Raw genomic sequence first — 22,813 nt, 5'->3', positions numbered from 1 at the left:
TGTTTTACGTGCATTATCTCATTTATCTTGTGTATCATTTCTGAGGCTACCCTGCCCCCAACCCTACAGAGAAGGACAGTTGGTCCAGGTTCGTGTCAGGATTGCACAAAGCCCCCAGGCATGTCATCTTTCTCTCCTGTGGTCAGTTCCGTGTACTGTACCACCAGTGGTGTGATCTGATTGTGTGCCATCTTGTCAACTGAGAAACTCATTGGGGATGTCACTTGTCATTATAATCACTCTTAAAATCACCAAAACATTTCTTATTTGCAGCAGAACTTGATTAGTGCTGATTGAAGGACCTGGAAAGGAGCTGTATAACCTCCTTGCTCGCTTCCTTTCCTGCTGCTCCTGGTGAAAACAGAACTGTAACGTAACCTCTCTCTCCTCTTTCCAGGCCCATCCCTCCTTCATCCCATCCCTGGACTTCAGATTTTAGATAATTTAGTTTTATCAGTTCACTGAATTATTTGATTTGAAAAGCCCTGATTTAAATCAAAATATAAGAAAGCCCTTTATTATTATTATTTTTTTTTAAAGATTGTATATATGTATTTGAGAGAGAGAGAGAGAGAGAGAGCACATGCATGAGTACCAGGGGCAGGGGTAGAGGAAGAAGGAGCAGACTCCCCATTGAGCAGGGAGCCCAATAGCGGGCTCCATCCCAGGGCTCTGGGATCACGACCTGAGCCGAAGGCAGATACTTAACTGACTGAGCACCCCGATGCTCCATAAGAAAGCCCTTTAAAAGATACTACATGGAAATCAATATTATTTGAGAAAGGATGTGTTACCTAAAGTAGTCTTTTTCATGACCCACAACTACTTGGTTCTTAAATGTTCCTGATAAGATTCCCCATGCTCTCAGGGTTGGGGCTGTTTCCTTCATCACACCTTTCCACTGGAACGTAAGCTCTGAGACTGTGGAAAGTATTTGTTGTATTTACCAGTGTATACGCAGCATCTGGTACACATTAGATTATCACAGAGATATTTTTGAAAGAAAGAATGAAAAAGAAAGACACAAAAAGGGTGAACAAATGGACAAGTGAATGATTGTCAGCTTTCTCTGGCTGCTGTAATGGTACCTACCTGTAGGACTCTTCTTTACCTTCTATCTGTGTTCTCACTGCTTTTCATCTGTTCATGGCTGCAAGTCATTAAAGGAACATGCTAACTTGGTGCATAAATAAATTTAGGGTAAGTACGTACAGGGTCAGGGCTAAGGAGTTCTCAATGAATAGACCTGGTAACTTTAGTTTTCTGGATCTTTTTTTATTAATATTTCTCTGAAACAGTTTTTATTAGAGAACTGAATTCAAGATAAATGTAGCATCGCTGTACATTAGTAGAACTATTATTTAAAAGATTTTATTTATTTATTTGACACAGAGAGAGAGGTCACAACTAGGCAGAGAGGCAGGCAGAGAAAGAGGGGGAAGCAGGCTCCCTGCTGAGCAGAAAGCCTGATGCGGGGCTCGATCCCAGGACCCTGAGATCATGACTTGAACTGAAGGCAGAGGCTTAACCCACTGAGCCACCAGGTGCCCACATTAGTAGAACTATTAATAATAGTTGTTATTTGTGGATTATTTCCTACATGTAGACATTGTCTTAAACTCTTTATTCACATTATTTAATGTAATCTGCAAAAATTTATTCCCATTATTCTATCAATTATTCCCACTTTATATATGATGAAACTACCCAAGACCCCACAGGATGGAAATGGTGAGGCTGGTAGAACTGGTCATTGGTGTGACCCATGACTGGTTTTATTGAGGGTATGTGCAGTCTTTTTTCTTTAGGGTATCAGGGTGTCCAAGCATGAGACGTTTGCCTCAGAGTGATACAGAAGAAGCACAAGCTGCTGTTCCTGCCTTTACTTTTAGGTTAGTGCATGAAGTAATGCCCTTCACTGTTTATTACTTAAGTTCTACGTCATGCTGCTCTGTTATTAGGTGTGGAGCAAAGACATAATTGGATCTTGTAAAAGAGGTGAGCCATGAGTAAAGCTTTGAAGAATGAAGAATGAATAGGTTTTGGACCGATTATGAACAGGCAAAAAAGCCTACCCTTGGAGAAAAGTCACGAATATCTGCTCAACTCAATCAGTAATTGAATGGGAAATTCTTAATCTCATCAAGAGAATATGCCCTCCAAAAGTAGAAGAAAAGCTTTCCATTTGTAAACAACTCAGATACTCAAGATGTAATTTCAGATCAAGACGTTTCTTTGCTTTCTTATTTGTTTTGAGTTTCCAACACTGTGCTATCCACATAGGACATTTTAAGTTTTTCTTCAGGTGGATGGTTCTGTGAGAGGGAGGGAAGTGGCCTGAAAAGTGAGTATGATAAAAACAAACTTCACCGTGACTGAATTTGTGTTCCTGGGACTCTCATCTCAGCCAAAGGTGCAGCTTATTCTTTTTATTATGTTCTTGTTCTTTTATTTATTAACAGTGGTGGGGAATATTATAATTATCACTATTATTCAGATAGAACCTCGTCTCCAAACCCCCATGTACTTCTTCCTCACTAATTTATCCTTTCTGGATATCTGCTACACATCCACTAATGTCCCACAAATGCTGTCCAACATGATGGGGAAAAAGACATCCCATTCTCTAGTTGTGCTACTCAGATGTACTTCTCCCTCTCCTTTGGAATGATTGAATGTGTTCTCCTTGGGGTCATGGCTTATGACAGATATGTAGCCATTTGTCATCCTCTCCATTATACTGTCATTATGAACCAAAACATCTGTGTCCAATTTGCAGCCATTTCTTGGTCCAGCAGCTTCCTGAGTTCCATGGTTATCAACGTCCTCACCTTGAGTTTGCCCTACTGTGGGCCCAACGTCCTGAACCATTTTTTTTGTGAGGTCCCTTCCATCTTGAGGTTGGCTTGCACTGACACCTCATTTACTGAGCTGGTTGTTTTTATCTTCAGTATCATCATCGTCTTCATCCCTTTTCTCCTCATTGTTGTTTCCTACGCCCGAATCCTCCTATCAGTTCTCAGGATACGGTCAGCCTCCGGGAGGCATAAGGCACTGTCCACCTGTGCCTCCCATCTGACAGTGGTGGCTTTATTCTATGGAACTGCCATTTTCATGTACATGAGACCCCAGTCGAAGTCCTCCAGGGCGGGGGGCAAGATCATTGCAGTGTTCTACACTGTGATCACACCCATGCTCAACCCCTTGATCTATAGCCTAAGGAACCAGGATGTGAAAGGAGCTTTAAGGAGAGCTATTGCAAAACAGAGGACATGAAGGGTCTTAATGGGACACTAGAGTTAATTGTTAGTCTAAGATAATTGACTTCTGAATATGAAGTGAGACAATAAAACCTTGGACAGCCAATGTTTCTCTTGCCATTCATAATGGGCGCATAAATACAGCTGCAAACTCATCAGGAAACACATTTCCCCAAGGACAAATGATGGCTTTAATGTGTGAAAACAACTCCCTTTATTGAATGACTGTTTGCTTACTCCTTGAGAAATCTTGGTTCTCTAAAATCATAGACTGCCTGAAATTAATTGTTTGAAATTATAACTGTAAGATGAAAGATTTTACTCCTGTCTGGAGGATCTAAATCATCTTCATATAGAGAAACATTCTGAATTATTAACTCAAGTAGAGAACTTCAGATAACGGTTTTTGGATGTAACATTTTATATCTGTCTTTTTAAAAAAATATATTATTTATTTGAGAGAGAGAGAATGAGAGAGAGAGTATGAGAGGAGAGAGGTCAGTGGGAGAAACAGACTCTCTGGCGAGCAGAGAGCCAGATGTGGGACTCGATCCCAGGACTCCAGGATCATGACCTGAGCTGAGGGCAGTTCCTCAACCTAGAGAGCCACGCAGGCGCCCCTACATCTGTCTTAATTTTGTAGTTTACAAGGAAACAAGACTGCATCTACTTTGTGTGAGACCGATTTTAACCCCTTACATATAGCCCTGTTTTGCAACAAATCTATTGAAATATCACTTCATTTAAATTTCATGCAGCAGCCCGACCATGCAGGGCTGCGATGACTGCATTAGGAGTAAAGATTTATTCTTAGTAAAATGTAAGTATTATGAAGGAGGGTGGTATGACACAACTTACATTTTTGGAAAGGTTTTCCGGTTGCTGTGTGGAATCTATCTATCTATCTATATATCTATATAAATATATCTATCTCACAAATTTATGGAAATGAATATTTCTTGTGTTTTGAAGCGTTTCAACCAGTGTTATCTTTAAAAAGAATTATTTTTTGAATTAAGAGAATAGAAAATATAACAGCATTATTGTACTTAATAAGCTTAAATATAGCCTTTGATTAACATGCTATTAAGCTAGTTACCATACTTCTAAATTTTCTCACTTGTTGTTTTATGATTTAGAACAAAATAAAAAAAGGTTATTCACTTTCACAGATATTCAACAACTAAAATGCAACCATTTCTCCCACCTAAATATGAATGCCACACACAATCAGTAAATAAGGTACCTCTGATGGAATAGGTAAAGTGGACTCCACTAGTTTAAAATTGTCTTAAAAAGTAATGAGGTGGCCCTCCTGGGTGGCTCAGTGGGTTAAGCCTCTGCCTTCAGCTCAGGTCATGATCTCGGGGTCCTGGGATCAAGTTCTGCATCGGGCTCTCTGTTCAGCGGGGAGCTTGCTTCCCTCTCTCTCTCTGCTTGCCTCTCTGCCTGTTTGTGATCTCTTTCTCTCTGTCAAATAAATAAATAAAATCTTTAAAAAAAAAAAAGTAATAAGGAGGGGCTCCTGTGTGGCTCAGTGGGTTAAGCCTCTGCCTTCTTCTTAGATCATGATCTCAGGGTCCTGGGATCGAGCCCCATATCGGACTCACTGCTCAACAGGGAGCCTGATTCTCCTTCTTTCTCTCTGCCTACCTCGCTGCCTACTTGTGATCTCTCTCTCTCTCTGTCAAATAAATAAATGAAATCTTTAAAAAAAAGTATTAAGGAGGGCACGTATTGCATGGAGCACAATGAATTTTGGAACACACACACACACATACACAAATTAAATTAAATTAAGAAAAAGTAAAATGAATTTTGGAACACACACACAAATTAAATTAAATTAAAAAAAGTAAAAAGCAAAATCACTAACCAACTAGTCAAATTCACTACATAGCAGGATGCTTTTCTTGTCTATTTGCCTTAATATACAGATGACTTTATATATCACATATTTGCTTAATACATGGACAAAGATGAAACATATACTTCTAACCAACTTTCTTCTGAACAATTTAAAGTGAAAAGTAACATTTAAAATTCTCTCATTTACTATCAAACAAGAACTACATACTTAGTTGGCTATTAATTAATTAGAAACAACATTAAATTAGTTTTGAAGAGACATGAAATGCCTGAAGGTACAACAAATAGAAAGTTTATCTTTTGTTTCACAAAAATTACTAATCCATCTTGCCTCTCAGCTCTATAAATGAATGAATTAGTTAAAAATGCAAAAAAATTGCAAAGCTTTTCTCATGGAAGGGGGGGGACACATACCAGAATATGCAAACAAACTGAAGTGAATATTTTTGTGTATTTTTTCTAAAAACATTTATTTAGACCAAATGCTTGACTTAATCGATTCATTCTGACTAGTTTGTTTTGATCAGTAGTAACTTGGAGTTGGGTGAATGAAGAATAATAATGCAATTCAAGCAGCCCATGCCCTATCCTAGTGCCTAGCTAGAACTTGTCTTTTCTTTTCTTTTTAAATTTTTTATTTAAATTCAATTTAGTTAACACATACTGTATTATTAATTTCAGGAGTAGCATTTAGTGATTCACCAACTGCATACAACCACCCAGTGCTCATCACAGTAAGTGCCCTCCTTAATGCCCATCACCCAGTTACCCCATTCCCCCACTGAGCGGGCAGTAACTCCAGCAACCCTCAGTTTGTTTCCCATCCAGCTCAACCTTTTCAAGCAAACTTTTGTCCTTTCTAGACTTGCTTCTATGGACAGAAAAAGAAAATGTAACACTTAAAGACATTTAACTGATAATTCTATGTACTATATGTGAGGATCATTGCTAGAACAAAAGACAATTAATTTTAAGATTAACACAAATAATGGTGAACTCAGCAATTATTGGTCTTTCACAACATCAAATGTCCTATTGAATTATTTCCTTCCTACATTTGTTTGGGATTATGTTAATGAGATTAACAGTATAGCTAGGGTAAGTACTAACTAGCATTTTGTTCATATTGAAATAAAATTAAAGCCTAGAGTAAATAAAATAATTAGAGGAGAGACTGTTGCCATAAAATGCATTCTCTCAGAGCTTGACTAATCAGTATTATTGTGTATTATAAGAGACTACATTTGGAACGAGAATAATGAAGTTGTAATTTCATGGTTTTAATTTAGCTATGTCACTATGAAGAAGTCATTCCATTTCTGCGAACCTCATTTCCTCCATTTACAAAATAAGATTGTTGTTGGATTAGATCATCTCTATGTATCAATCAGTCATGTCTTTACCTATATCTAGGTATCTCTGTCCTCTCTGGAATAGATTTATTACAAATTTGTAACCAGATTTATACATCATAAACCTGTGAAAATTTCTTTTGAAATGTTTTTATGGTTTTACTTTTTGGACTTGGTTAATTAATTTTAAGGATAATAATGCAATGTTGAAAGGTTTTAATGTCATTACTATAAGATATAGAGGATAAAATACACACTGTGGTCATATGTCAAGTCACCAACTTTCTTAATGAGTATCTTCCCCCTTAAAGTGAAAAACATTAATTTAGTATTCCAGTCAGTAAGTATGAGGATTGTAAAATATTGAAGGAGAAGAAAGTCATGGTGAAACTTATCATTCCTCCTTGATACCATTCTTTCAACATGAAAGCTGAAAGCTGATCTATTTCTTTTATAACATCACCTATTTTGCCTCTCTTCCTCAATTCTTTAGGATATAGTGACTTGTCCAGCCCATCTGATCTTGCAAGGGTTCAGCTCACTATGGTCATGGGCAAATGTGAAACTTTTAACAAATGCTTCAGAATACAATCCTAGCTGATCAATCTAATCAAATCATCAGACTGAATATAGCCACAGACAAGATCTTTATACAGGTTCCCCAGTTCTGATTATGCCTATCACTTTCTTTAAAGCTGCACATTTCCCTATTTTATAGAACACTGGACTAAGAATCAGAAAATTTTGTTCCAATACCTGCTCTTATTCTTAAAAGCCAAGAGCACATCAGCATGCCATTTAAACTTTTATAACTCTGGTTTCATCATCTTTAAATATACTTGTTGTCCTAAGAATTTCAAGATCTCTGATGTATTTTTGGTAGGTTTCCCAAGGCCCAGAGTTGGGACTAGGTTCAGGTAGTTCTCTAGTCTAGGGAGGCATGGTCATTCATTTGTTCAATGAGCATTTATTATTCACTTATTATATTCCCAGGACTTGAGGACAAAAAAATGAGACAACCTTAAAGTTTTGCAGTCTACCAAGGAAGCCTTTATATCAAAGGAGTATGGGCCCAATACTTCTCTAGCACAGAGGAAAGCTGCCATTTATTAAGCCCCAAAGTGCTTAAAAGCATTACTTTGGTTTTTCTTATATTTTAATATCTGACTATTTTTTAAGAGTGAGGAGTAGAAGTACTGATACTTACTCTAGGATAATAGGCAAAAACAAAGTAGTCTTGCACAAGAGGGACAACTGGCCACAGTTAGATTATTCTTCATTCTTACTGCAACCCCGTGAAACAGGTATAATTGGTGCCATTTTGTAGATGAGAAGAGGGGAGTCCAGCAATTTACAGAAGTGATGATTGATTTGTGATATAAAACAGTGTTTTCTAGGTGGGTTAGTGGCCTTTGAAGTATAGGACTGGCATTAACAAAGGTATACAAAGGGAGAGATTTCATGATATCCTTCATTCCAATATGACTTGAACTTCTGGGAGGTGGGATATGGAGGAAGATGGCTAGGATGAGGCTGAAAATGTAGAATTTCAGATGTCATGTGTGGATGCCATTCATAGTGTGGATTTTATCATGGAATTCCCCTCTAGTGTCCTATTCTCATTAACACCTGATCAGAGTTAAACACACAGATCTCAATACAGCAACTCCCAGAGCCCTCAACTGGCTGCACGTTTTTGCAGTGCAGGTAGCTGTGAGGAGCAGTCAAATAGTTCATCTCACACCTTTCTTTTCATAAGCTTCTGAAGAGTGGGGCTTATTAGCAGTCCAGTAGCTCAGAGAGAGAGCATTTCAAGGAGTGGCATTTGAGTTGGTCCTTGAAAGAAGAGAGAAATTTGGATGGTCTGAAATGCGGAGCTGGGACTATTAAGGAAGCACAGAGTGGAGAAGAGAAGGCATTTAGAAGGATATAGAGGGAGAAAAATGGGAGTGCCATTCAAGAAATAGTTTTGCAGGAGAATCTCTTGGACAAAGAGAACAGGAAGAAATCATTACAGAGAGGTGATTTAAGGGAGAGGGCCTGGAATGCCAAACAAAGGACTCTGGCAATGTTATAGCTCCTGAGTTAAGGAAGAGGGATAACTATGGGCTAGATAAGGTATCTCAGACCCTAGTTATTCCAGGCATTCTTGCTAAGGCAGAGAATGAAGGCAGGGACTTCATTTTGGGTTCCTCCCCTAGGAGATAGAAAGCTAAATATGAGATTTATCCAAGCTCCATTAAGAAGAGTACACCATCTTATGTCAGTAAACCTGCCTGAAGTTGTCAGAAGCTACTTGAATTTACCAACCTAAAGTCCATGTTGTTATACTGGTTTCCCCAAAGGTTGCTCTTGGGATGAATAAGGGACAGAATTTCCAGGAATGAAGAGGAACCTTCTCTTGAATCCACAAGTGATAAACTCCCTACTCCCCAAGCAATGAATTCCCATTTCCTAAATTAGTGTCTGATCTTGACCTACGTGCCGACTTCACCACCAAATCCTTCCACGGACACCCAGGCAAATGGCCCAGGGAAATGTCCCCTGGTTTCCAATCTCTTTGCCTTTGTTCACTATGTTTTTTCCTTCTGCCAGTTGCTTCCTTCTTTAATTTCTAGGCTTTGCTTCCCAAAATAACTCAAAATCTCCCTTCTTCATGGAAATTCCCTCATCTCCCAAGAGGGAGTGTTGCCTGTGATTCTCCACAGCCCATTGTCTGCAATTCTCTTTTGGCAGTTTTTTCCCCAGTAGTACAAGACATTTGCATTTATTTTATCTCCCTATGGATATCAAATCCATATATATATATAGTGTACCAAGTCTTAAGCACAGATTGTTTAAAAAAATCTCAGCTGAGGTCACATAGCTTGAAAGTGGAGGGAAAAGAATTTATTTATTTATTTATTTATTTTAAAGATTTCATTTATTTATTTGACAGAGAGAGATCATAAGTAGACAGAGGCAGGCAGAGAGAGAGGGGGAAGCAGATTCCCTGCAGAGCAGAGAGCCTGATGTGGGGCTCAATCCCAGGACTCTGGGATCATGATCTGAGCCAAAGGCAGAGGCTTAACCCACTGAGCCACCCAAGCACCCGGGAGAAGAATTTATTGTTATTATTTTTTATTTTTTTAAAGATTTTATTTATTTATTTGACAGAGAGAGACACCAAGAGAGGGAACACAAGCAGGGGAAGCAGGAAGGGGAGAAGCCCTCTCTGGGAGGTGCCCCAGAAAAGAAAGAATTTAGTTTCAGCTTTATCTCATTCTGATATTTCCCCTCTTAATACACTTTTGCATCAATTTTTGCTTTTCAAAGCTCCCAGGAGAATGAGTAGGAAGTTTTTTTAGTTATAGAAGATGTAACTTTTGGGACACCTGGGTGGCTCAGTTGGTTAAACATCTGCCTTCTGTTCAGGTCATGATCTCTGGGTTCTGGGATTAAGCCCCACATCAGGCTTCCTGCTCAGCAGAGAGTCTGCTTCTGTCTCTCTCCCTCTGCCCCTCCCCATCATATATTTTTTTCCTCTCTCTCAAATAAATAAATAAAATTAAAAAAAAGGAAAATGTGATATTTGCAGTCTATTCTAGAGTAATAATATTCACTTATTTGGGCAAACTAATAGGATTGATAAGGTATAAATTCTAGTGCTTACTTTTTTTATGAAGACACTCAGAGACATTAGGGGATTTATCTGATCTAATTATTGATGGGAGTGGGAATGAAGACTAAGGTGATCCAACTTCTATCCATCTTTTTCTTGCCATTATAAATTTGATATGCAGACCTCCATTACCAATTACTTGGGAAAAATTAGTTTCCTCACAATATTACATCGCATCGACAGCAGATTCATAAATATTTAAGATATAAGTGAAGGAAAAATAGAAACAACTAATGTTTATTTTCTTTTATGTGACAGATTCTTTACAGAGATGACATCACATCCTTTTAAAAATGCTAGAAAATTAGCATTATTCTTCTCATTTAATAGATGAAGAAACTTAGTCTGATAGAGATTCAGTAACTTGCCCATGGGCACAGGGCAAGAAAATAGCACAACCTACATGAGGGCTTCTTTCTAAATAGTCTAAAGCCTGCATACTTGCCATTATTAGTCAGAGTGGCAAGTGTAGGCCAAGGGTCAGTTTTTAGATTTTATCATTAACTTTGGATACAGTAATCGATTAAGAAAAAAAGAAGTCCTCCAGCAGGAGGGTCATTGAGTAAAGATGCAGAAATGAGATACAAAGGTCTTCCTGATTCTTTTTTTTTTTTAAAGATTTTATTTATTTATTTGACAGAGAGAGATCACAAGTAGACAGAGAGGCAGGCAGAGAGAGGGAGGGAAGCAGGCTCCCTGCCGAGCAGAGAGCCCGATGCGGGACTCCATTCCAGGACCCTGAGATCATGACCTGAGCCGAAGGCAGCGGCTTAAGCCACTGAGCCATCCAGGTGCCTGGTCTTCCTGATTCTAAATCAACTACTCTTTCATTATAATGTATACTTGGTTTACATTATAGTCGCTAATGTAGTTAATGAGATAGGAAAGCTCTATTTTTTAATTTTTCACACATCATGTAGATTTGCACATTAGATTATTAAAAAAAAAAAGACACCAAAGCCTGAATCTCTGAACTATTTCTGGACTGTCAGCTCTACATCTGTCCATTAGTTGCTCTACTTTCTTCATAATGTGACACCGGAAATATGTTTTTAGAAATTCATGATAGGGCTGTGTAATTTTGCACTAGGTAAATTTCATCTTATGTATAATGATACTTATTACAAAGCCTGGGTCTTTTATCCCTAAAACTCTTTTGTACCTTTCACAATGAATGGGGACACTATACACTTTAGGATAATTCTTGTGTTACCTTGACATTTGACTATATTGAACTGAGAGAAGGGGGCAGATAGGAACATTATTGCTTGGAAATATTTGTAACTGATGGTGTGATGAAATTTTAGCATATCTAAGAAAAATTTAGCTTTCCTTCATCTCAGTCTGCCTACTTTACCTGCTGCTGATCCCTGACACTCTTGTTTTTTAAAGATTTTATTTATTTATTTGACAGATAGAGATCACAAATAGGCAGAGAGGCAGGCAGAGAGAGAGAGGAGGAAGCAGGCTCCCTGCTAAGCAGAGAGTCCGATGTGGGGCTCCATCCCAGGACCCTGGGATCATGACCTGAGCTGAAGGCAGAGGTTTTAACCCACTGAGCCACCCAGGTGCCCCTTTTTAAAATTTTTAATTAATTATTTATTTTTAAAAAATATTTTATTTATTTATTTGACAGACAGAGATCACAAGTAGGCAGAGAGGCAGGCAGAGAGAGAGAGAGAAGGAAGCAGGCTCCCTGCTAAGCAGAGAGCCTGAAGTTTTCAAAATCAAGATTTGTAGCCTTGAGAACATGCAGAGAGGAGTTTGTCTCCTCGATTATCAATCATTGATACCTCAGGGTTAATTGATACCTCAGGGAAACTATGATTGGATAAGGGCCTGGAGATAATGGTGGAAAGCATGAAGAGTCCTGGTGCCCTAGGTAAAGGCTAGGGTTTAACTAATATTAGAAGAGAAGAAGAGGGGGCACCTGGGTGTTTCAGTTGGTAAAGCATCTGCCTTCAACGCAGGTCATAATCTCAGGGTTCTGGGATCCAGCCCTGTGTCAGGTTCCCTGCTCAGTGGGGAGTCTGCTTCTCCCTCTCTCTCAGTCAGTCCTCCGCTTGTGCTCTCTCTCTCTCTTTAATAACTAAATAAAATCTTATAAAAGGTAGTATAGAAGAGGGGGTGGTGGGGCATGAGGGATTTAGGATGTGAAGAGTAGGGCACTAATCCTACTAATGTTACAGACATTACAATTCAACTAAAATTGGCCTCAGGGATTGATCCAAACTGTATCTTTCTTAGGATCCCAGAGTGCCTGGACTTCCCTGAAGGTTAAAATGATGTCAATATGTAAAGTTAACAAAACCCAGATGCCCATCTCTTTTGGATATTAGGCAAGGGAGACCAAGGAGATCCAGTCATTATTAGGTGAAACCAAGTGCTAGACAGAAGGGAAAACTGAGGACACGCAATAAACAGCAGAGCCTCAGTTTGTAGCTCTTATTCTTGGGGTTTGCATAGCTCATGAGTTGGTCATTGGTGGCAGCAGTTTCAGATAGCACAGAAACTGGAAGCACAATGAACTCCTCATTGGCAAATGCATGTCTTCCGATTGTATCCTCCAGAACCTGGCCCATATTTAGCACTTAGAAGTTTTTGTTGAATATAGGAATACATATAGCTCAGCTCCCGGGCTGAGTTAGGCATCTCTCATACAAGTTCCATTCCCTACATATTTAACTATATTTTCTCTGACTTGTTTTTAGAGTAGAGAAACTTTCAACATTTGGATCTGTCGTACCTCATGACTGAAAAACTATAATTTAGAGTGGCTATTTATTTCCCCTTTCAAGTTTTTTTTTTTTTTTTAAAGATTTTTATTTATTTATTTGACAGAGAGAGATCACAAGTAGGCGGAGAGGCAGGCAGAGAGAGAGAGGGAAGCAGGCTTCTCGCTGAGCAGAGAGCCCGATGTGGGACTCGATCCCAGGACCCTGAGATCATGACCTGAGCCGAAGGCAGCGGCCTAACCCACTGAGCCACCCAGGCGCCCCATCCCCTTTCAAGTTCTGTCTCAGTTTCTAAGCAATAGGTGAGCCAAAGTCAAGTAAAATACAAATGCATCTAGCTTAGCATGCTTTTCAAAAATATTAATTTATATTTCCTTCATATCAGACTGTTAAGGGTTATAGAAAACCCTATAGAATTTAAGATCGACACTGCAAGTAGATGGTAGCTGAGTTGTGTTCATTAGAAAGCTATCTGCATTTTCTCCTACCATTGTCCTTTGACCACTACCATTTTTACATGTGGTCATAAGAAATTTTCATATTTTGTTACTCTTGACATTTTTTTCCAATTAGTTTTTTGAAAGCAGCTTTCACATCCTTGTTCCGTAAACTGTAGATCAAGGGATTCAGCATGGGGATGATAATAGTGTAGAACACAGAGGCCCACTTGTCTTGGTCCAGGGAGTAGCTGGATGTTGGCCTCAGGTACATAAACATGACTGTGCCATAAAAAAGGGTGACACCTGTAAGGTGAGACCCACAGGTGGAGAAAGCCTTGAGGCGGCCTTCAGTGGAGCTCATTCTGATGATGGCGATGAGGATGAAAGCATAGGAGATGAAGATGATGAGGATGGTGCTGAATTCAATGAAGCCACACAGGCTGAACAGCAAGATCTCGCTGATGTAGGTGTCTGAGCAAGAGAGGGCTAAGAGAGGTGGGATTTCACAGAAGAAGTGGTTGATAATATTGGAACCACAGTAACTCAAACTGAAGGTGAGGGAAGTGTGGGCCACTAAACTCACCAGGCCAGCCAGGTAAGAGCCCAGCATGAGAGCCAAGCAGACTCGTTTGGACATGAGTGTGCTATAGTGGAGGGGTCGGCAGATGGCCACGAAACGGTCATAGGCCATGGCAGCCAGGACGTAACACTCAGCATCCACAAAACCTACAAAGAAAGCAAACTGGGTGGCACAGCTAGAGAAGGAGATGACTTTGTGCTCTGTTAAGAAGTCAGCCAGCATCCTGGGGGCAATGGCTGAGGAGTAGCCCAGGTCAACAAAAGAGAGGTTGCAGAGGAAGAAGTACATGGGTGTGTGAAGCTGAGAGTCTGTTATGATCAGGATAATCATACCAACATTCCCTACTACATTGGTCAGGTAGACCAAGAGGAAGACCACGAAGAAGATGGTCTGTAGCTGGGAGTCTTGAGTGATGCCCATAAAGATGAACTCCATCACCACTGAGTGGTTTTCTTTATCCATCTTTTCAATTTATGTGTGCCTGGGTTTGATTTATTGTCTGAAGTGATTTTTAAAAAAAAATCTTCCCAGAAATCAGATTCTTTGACCCATAGAGTAACTCAAATGACTTAGTGAAAGTGATGGATAGGTGTCCTTTCTAGGTGCCCAGTCAAAATAGAAGATGTTAGGATTATGGGGATGGCAAATTCTGCTTCTCCATAGACCTCGATTCTCTGAGGCAATTTATCACATGCTACCAAGTGTTTGATGTTATCTGTGCAATTATCTGCTTTATTAATTAGTAAAGGACTGTTTTGAGCATCCCTTCCTTCTTTCTAAAACAAAGCAAATATGGACACAAATTATGAATAAACATTAATTCTCTTTGCAGGTAGGCACAAAAATGAAAACTGAAAATCCCTCAAATCTCAAATTATAGCATATGACACACACACATATGCACACAAACATACACACACATGGAGAAAGTAAAATACTTGGAGCAAAAGCTGAGCAATATTGGAAAAGGTAGTGGGTAATAATAATTAAAAAAAAACAACAGGATTTATTGAGTGTTAACTCTTTGCCAGACCTTTGAGTGCTTCTACATGTTACATAATTTCATCCTCACAACTCCGTGAAATAGGTACCACTCTTGTCTCTATCTTATACCTGAAAAGAATAAGGCTAGACATTAAGTAATGTCAACAATGTCAGGAGCCAGTAAGCAGCAGAGCTGGGTCTGTCTGAGCTCTCGGGTTCACTTCACTTTATTGTCTTCTGTGTATATGTGGTTTAATGAAGGTTATACCTCTTTATTTTTGCACCTGCATTTTGTCTTCCTGTCTTACCTATCAGGCATGGACACAGAATTAGTCCTTTTATTTCCTTAATACTTAGAAGCACCCAGAGATTTGTCGTGGGCCATAATCAGGATGAAAAAACAGCTGTGTCTTTGGTCAATTCTATGGCTTAGCCAACAGGTTTTTCCATAGCTTAGTTCAGAGTTAAGATTCAGGATTCCTCACTCAGAGGGGATAGAGAAAACATTTTCCAACTCTGTGGTCAGACAGCAGCATATATTAGCTTTTTCCTTTGTGGTTGGATGAATATCCAGTTCACTGAAGAGTTGTAACAAGAAAGTGGGCAAAACCACACAGCACCAAACCAAATCAGGCCAGAACATGCAGTACTTTAGAAATAAGTAGCATTCTCTATTAAATCTGAGGGAGAAGTCAGCTGTATCTCCTCTATCTGGTTTACTGCTTAAGAAAGACAGGAAAGCAGAGTAGTATAATGTGTCTTTCAGAGGGGTGTGGACATTTATAACAGGCTATCTTAAATCCTAGCATGATTGAAAGTAGTGCTCCCATCTTTCAGTTTCTGCATAGAATATAATCAACTGCAATGAAGAAGGGGTCTAATATTGGGGCGCCTGGGTGGCTCAGTGGGTTAAGCCGCTGCCTTCGGCTCAGGTCATGATCCCAGGTCCTGGGTTCAAGCCCCACATCGGGCTTTCCGCTCGGCGGGGAGCCTGCTTTCTCCTCTCTCTCTGCTTGCCTCTCTGCCTACTTGTGATTTCTCTCTGTCAAATAAATAAATAAAATCTTTAAAAAAAAAAAAGAAGGGGTCTAATAGTGGATAATCAATACCATATATTTGCCTGAGAGTGAATATAGTTTATAAAATACTTTCAGACTCATTCTTAATATATTGTGAATGTATGCATCATTTCATACATCAGGTCAATTAGGAAAGAGAATAAAAAGAGAAATCTTGGAGAAATTATCTGAAAAGTGCATTTTTTATAATGAATTTGTACCCATACTATGGAAGGAACTTTAAAACTCATTAATGAGAAAACAAACAACCCAAAAGGAATGGGCCAGACTTGGACAGACGCTTCACCTAAGAAGATATATGGATAGCAAATAAATGCATGAAAAATGCTCAAATCTTTTGTATTAGGGACACCTGAATTAAAACCACAGTGGGATATTACTACACATTCATGAGAATGGTTAAAATTTAAAAAGATGAACCATACCAAGTGTTGACCTGGGAGTGGAGGAACTGGAAATTGCATCCCTGTTGCTAGGAGTATAAAATACTACAACCACTTTGGAAAACATCATGGGAGTACATAGTCTAAATACACACATATCTGCTGTATGAACCAGCCCGTTCCCCCACAAAACACCAAACCTGGGAACAACCCAAAGGCCCATCCATATGTAATAAGATAAACAAATTTTAGTATGTCCATAAAATAGACTACTACTGAACAATTAAACAATAACAACAACAAAAAAACGATTGATACATGCAATATGATGGACGAATCTCCAAATAACTAGGTTGAGAGAAGAGAGCTAGATAAGAGAGTAGACCTCATGTTATCCCATTTCCAAAAAACTAGAAACTGCAAGCTAATCGATAGTGACGGCCAATCAGTGATTGCCTGGGTGGAGGTGTGTGTGGGAGGAAGAGTGTATTTCAGCTACAGCTCAGCAAAGCTGTGAAAACAAAACAAAACAAAACAAAAACAGCAACAAAGTACTTGTCCCTACTTCAGTTACCCCCAATGTCACTTACGTGAATGGGTATGTCACTTAACAGGTTATATTAATGAGGAGACCTGTGAAATCACACAGTGAGTTGGAAGCAGAACTGGCAATTGGGTCTGGGACTACCGATTTCATACACAGCACTGTGTTCATTTTTTCTCTCACTGCTTAACCTAGAAATAGGGGAGTAACCCATCATGAGAAGGATATAAGGGGTCTACCTCAGTCTTCCCAGTTCTTAGCTTGTTCTTTCCCTTCAGCAAAAAGGGAAAATATTGCTATTATGGCAATTGGGAGGACTCATTCTGTCTAACCTCAATTTTATAGAGGAGGAGACAGACCCAAACATCCAGCTTGAAAGTGCAGGGGATGCCAGGCTGCAGTCATTTTAGGAGTAAGAGACTCCTGGTTAGGGTGCAGCACAGGGCTCAGGGCTGATCTGCAGGGGAGCATGTGTCTACTAAATCATTTCAGTCAATTGGAAAATGGGATCAGAAAGTCACTCTTTCCTTCCTTATAAATTCAAGTTCCAGTTTAAAGAGGACATGTATGAGCAGGGATTTCACCAGTCAGAAAGCACCCTGCCTGTTCTCGCTTATAGTGGACAAATTCAGGCTTTGCCACTTACTACTTTTGAATTCTAGCAACAATACGCATCTACTTAGAGTCTCAGCTTTTCACCTCTGGATGAGATTAATGTCTTACTTAGTAACTTTCTTCAAAAAAGTTGGTTAGAGTATGTATGTATATTCTATCATCTGTCTATCATCAATCAACCAGTTAATCAATAATCCATCAATCATCTGGTAGTAAATTCAGTGATTGTCGTGTGCTAAATGCTTAATTCATCTGGCAGTTGTGTCAGTGCAACTGTAATTGTGTAAGACTTAACTCAGTGCATGATTGTATGCTCACAGCATCTAGAAAATAAAGTTCCTGTGCTTATTCCATACATGTGATGTATCATGGACTGTTTTAGGCTTTAGTGAAGGTGTGATTTTAATTCCACAGCACTCCTATTAAATGACAAAACAAGTAGAGATGAGGCTATCAAATTCAAATCAGAGTTAAAAGAAAATCTTTATATGTAGATTTTTAGTTTCGTGTAGCTAAACGTCAACCGACCTGACTCTTGAAGAAATAGTAGAATAGTGAATAAATAAGTATATTCCAAACTTGTTAAACTCTAATATTTTTTAAAAAAAGGCCAACAAAAGTATTGTCTTATAGAAGCAAATATAGGACAAAGATATTTTAGATTTCTATGCATCACTTGCTTTTGCATGTTTTTATGAAAAGAATTCTGGAGTAAAAAAACTGGAATCCTGGTTGTTGTCCCATTTTTTCCACTAAGTAGTGTTTGAGCTGATGAATTGCTACATTAGATGCAACTTACTCATCTCTGAAATGAATGGGGTGAAGAATTCAAACGCTGTGTAACTTTCCAATTCTAGCCTTTTCTCAGTTTGTACTCCTTATGAGGTACCTAAAAGCCAGACCCATAGTCCATGTCTCCTCTTGAAATTTTGGAACCGCATGGACCTGAAGCCAGGCAAAGCCATGCTGAGAGGAGCAGGGACAGGGTCATGCTCCTCTCCTAAGAGGTCATCTCTCTCTCTCTGTGTTCCAGTGCTGACCTGTGCTCTGACGTGTTTTCTACCTGATGGTGAGACGTTGACTGTCTCCTCTTCGCTTGATGAGTTACAGTGAACACATATTCTGAGAAGGATACGAAGACAGTGACTCACTCAGGTAGATGTGCCTGAGCTCCTTGCTCACCCACCTTTGCTCCTGTGTGCAGGAGCTTTATTTTTTCAGAGTCCCACGTTATCCCCAAAGGAAAAGAGATTGACATGATTTCTGCTCTCATGGGAGACTGGAAGAGCTGATGAATGGTCACCCCTGAGGAATTCACTCCCTGGGCCTTGAGCCTTAATGTAAAGGAGGGAAACACAAAGGAATTCTTTCCCACCACTCCAGGGAGTGGTGGTGATTGAGAAGAAGAGCAGCACAGCACTGTTTTTCTGGCCCCTAAAAGCTCCCTACTAGGTGTGATTTTGATGGTAATTTAGAAAGGTCTGTTGTTGATGCCTGAAAGTCTTTTCACAGAGGGTGATACCTCCTATGTTGTATGGATTAGCCATCTTTATTTATTTATTTAAAGATTTATTTATTTATTTATCAGAGAGATTGAGAGAGAGAGAGAGCGCGCATAAGCAGGGGGAACAGGCAGAGGCAGAGGGAGAAGCAGATTATCCACTTATCAGGGACCCCCATGTGGAACTCAAGCCCAGGACCCTGGGATCATGACCTGTGCTAAAGGCAGAAGCTCAAATGACTGAGCCACCCTGGTGCCCCTGGATTAGCCATGTTTATAGCAGACTTTTCTCTGAGAGAATCTGGCATAAAGGTGGTATACCAGTACATGAAATGCATATGAGAGATGACACGTGAATCGGTTTACCTTCCCGTTGCATGAAGGAAAAGGGAAATGAGCAGTAGTAAGATTCTCACTGCCTACCTGATATTTTTTTTTAAAAAGGTGCTTAATTTGGAAATGCTATTTGACTTGAGATAAAGTTTATCCTAAAAGAAGAGATTCAAGAATAAAATAAAAAATGCTAATTAAAAAAATAAAACTTTTTGTGATATGTTTCCCTATTCTTTCACTTTTCAATCCTTAATCCTGAAGTGAGCTCTTGTAGGGAGAAGATGGTGGATCTTGTTTTTTTCATCTGACTTTTTTATCTGTATTCTTAAATCTTATTTTAGGATGAAAAGTTAATGCCTAATACCATTGACATATTCACTTATAATATTTATTGTCAAGTCAGACTTTTCTCCAACTGCATAATAATCTGTTGTGTGGAGGTACCATTGTCTATCTATCAAGTACCCTATTGATAGACATTTGAGTTGGTTCTAATTTTTTGCTATAAGAAGAAAAAAATGCAGGGGCACCTAGATGGCTCAGTTGGTTAAGTGTCTGCCTTCAGCTCAGGTCATGATCTCAGGGTCCTGGGATCCAGCCTCTTGTAGGGCTCCTTGTAGGGCTCCCTGCTCAGTGGGGAGTCTGCTTCTTCCTCTCCCTCTGCCCCCCCTGCTCATGCTCTCTTTCTCTCTCTGGAGCACCCATGCTCTCTCTCTCTCTCGGTCTTTCAAATAAATAAATAAAATCTCTAAAAAATGCAGCAATAAATAACCTTGGCCTTACCCAGCTGTCAATGATCTTTTCCCTACTGTTCTGAATTGAATTTTCATTTCATTTCATATTGTCTATATGTGTATTGTTTTGTTCTGTTCCCTTGTTCTTTCACCATTTCATACAATTCATTCATCAATATTTTTTTCAATTATAAGTGCCCTTAAACATTGGTATAACCTAGTCCCCATCTCCATTTGTTCTCTTTTGTTTTATTCCAGGATTTTCATGGCTATAATGGAATATTGTTTTCAATCTTTTTTTAAAAGATTTTTATTTATTATTTTGACAGACAGAGATCACAAGTAGGCAGAGAGGCAGGCAGAGAGAGAGAGGGGGAAGCGAGCTCCCTGCTGAGACTGAGCCTGATGCAGTACTCAATCCCAGGACCCTGAGATCATGACCCGAGCTGAAGGCAGAGGCTTAACCCACTGAGCCACCCAGGCGGCCCTGTTTTTAATCTTTTATGTAAACTTTATAGTCAACTTATTTGGGAAACAAATCTGAGGATATTATTATTGGGACTACATTACATTTATAAATTAACTTAGGGAGAATTGCCACGTTTATGCCATCAGGTCTTGCTATCAGATAGTGTGCATGTCTTCATACTGTTCAAGTCTACTTCTATATCTTTTTTTTTAAATTAATTTTTAATTTTTTATTTTTTCAGCATAACAGTATTCATTATTTTTGCACCACACCCAGTGCTCCATGCAATCCGTGCCCTCTACAATACCCACCACCTGGTGCCCCCAACCTCCCACCCCCCACCCCTTCAAAATTCTCAGATCGTTTTTCAGAGTCCATAGTCTCTCATGGTTCACCTCCCCTTCCAATTTCCCTCAACTCCCTTCTCCTCTCCATCTCCCCTTGTCCTCCATGCTATTTGTTATGCTCCACAAATAAGTGAAACCATATGATAATTGACTCTCTCTGCTTGACTTATTTCACTCAGCATAATCTCTTCCAGTCCCGTCCATGTTGCTACAAAACTTGGGTATTCATCCTTTCTTTTTTCTTTTTCTTTTTTTTTTTTACAGCTTTATAAACATATATTTTTATCCCCAGGGGTACAGGTCTGCGAATCGCCAGGTTTACACACTTCACAGCATACTACTACTACTACTACTACTACTACTACTACTACTACACTACTCACCATAGTACATACCCTCCCCAATATCCATAACCCCACCCCCCTCGCCCAACCCCCTCCCCCCATCAACCCTCAGTAGGAAAACTTCCAAACTCATTTTATGAGGCCAGCATCACCTTGATCTCAAAACCAGACAAGGATCCCAACAAAAAAGAGAACTACCGACCAATATCCTTGATGAACACAGATGCAAAAATTCTCGCCAAAATACTAGCTTATATCTTTTTTTTTAAAAGATTTTATTTATTTATTTGACAGACAGAGATCACAAGTAGGCAGAGAGAGAGGAGGAAGCAGGCTCCGCACTTAGCAGATAGCCCAAGATGCAAGGTTCGATCCCATGACCCTGAGATCATGACCTGAGCCAAAGGCAGAGGCTTTAACCCACTAAGCCACCCAGGCACCCCTACTTCTATATCTTTTACTCTTAGATCTTTTATGTTTGGCAATCAAAAATGAGGATCTTCTCTTCCACATACATTTTCTAACTGGAGATTTGTTTGTCTATGTGAGGTTATTAGGTGAATTTTACATTTTATTAATTCAGTAAATTTTCCATTTTTTAATATTCATAGTACAGTAGTAGTCAAAGTAGCATGTTTATGTATGGTGTGTTATAAGGTAGTTGCATCTTCTGCTGCCCCAATAAATCTTTAGTTAAAATAAAATGAGCCTCCAAAGCTGAACAAGAGAATTCTCATCTCGGTTTTGCCAGATTATGTAAAATCTGTTTGTTTGAAACTCTTGGTGGCTAGTGAGTGGTATGGAACTATCCCCTGGGACAGTGGACATGTATCCTTTCAGCAACAAAATGACAGTTTTATAGCAAATAGTTTATGCTGTTCCTCTATGTCCCTGAAATGGCATTCATAGATGATTTACCTGCACACATAATTTAAAGAGGAGAAATAAAAAAAAAATAATTTATGATACAATACTTTAAAATTCATTGATTGATTGATTTTTTGTCTTATACTTGAGATATACTTGCATTCTGTGGGGCAAGAAGAGTTCTTTGTTGTTAGGGAATGTACTGCACTCTGCAGGCTTTTAGCATCCTTACCCCTTACCCACCAGATCCTATAGTGTAGCCCCTTCACTGTGACGACCATCAATTTCCATAATGTCCCCTGGAGGAAAAACACCACCTCCACGGAGATCTTTCTGAAATGCGAGGCATCTGTTATTAAATAGTAGTTCTCAATTAAGGGGTGATATAGTTTACTAAGTTAAACATCTAGCTATTCCACCTTTCCACCCCTAATATCTCTACTGATATTCAGATTCATTCTTTTCTTAGCAACCAGCACCGCCAAGATTTCCGTATTAGCCAGAATTCCCCAGAGAAGCAGACCCAATGGGAGATGGATATGCAGATCTGGATGGGCCCTCAAAGGAGTGGATCATGCCTGCCCACACTGATGAGGGCGATATTCTTTACTTTGCTGATGCACATGCTACTGTCTTCCTGGGGCACTCTCACAGACACATCCAAAAACAGTGTTTTATTAGCTCTCTGGGCATCCCTTAGCTCAGACAATTTGGTG

General features: G+C 39.3%; 2 protein-coding genes across 2 annotated transcripts; one reads left to right on the top strand and one right to left on the bottom strand.

The window, feature by feature from the left end:
• Positions 1-1,827: 1,827 nt before the first annotated feature.
• LOC125079863 (olfactory receptor 2G3-like) lies at positions 1,828-3,276 on the top strand. Its single transcript, XM_047693589.1, is given in 3 exon segments — positions 1,828-1,892; positions 2,350-2,612; positions 2,615-3,276. Coding segments are annotated over 3 exon segments (990 nt in total).
• Positions 3,277-13,423: 10,147 nt separating this feature from the next.
• LOC125079409 (olfactory receptor 1019) lies at positions 13,424-14,359 on the bottom strand. Its single transcript, XM_047692982.1, has one exon. It carries the CDS (start codon positions 14,357-14,359, stop codon positions 13,424-13,426), a length of 936 nt encoding a protein of 311 aa, XP_047548938.1.
• Positions 14,360-22,813: the final 8,454 nt, after the last annotated feature.

The sequence above is a fragment of the Lutra lutra genome, chromosome 10, assembly GCF_902655055.1.
Source record: "Lutra lutra chromosome 10, mLutLut1.2, whole genome shotgun sequence".
Taxonomy (NCBI): Eukaryota; Metazoa; Chordata; class Mammalia; order Carnivora; family Mustelidae; genus Lutra; species Lutra lutra.
Note: the sequence above shows the minus strand (reverse complement) of the source record. Positions and strands in the feature narration are given on the sequence as shown.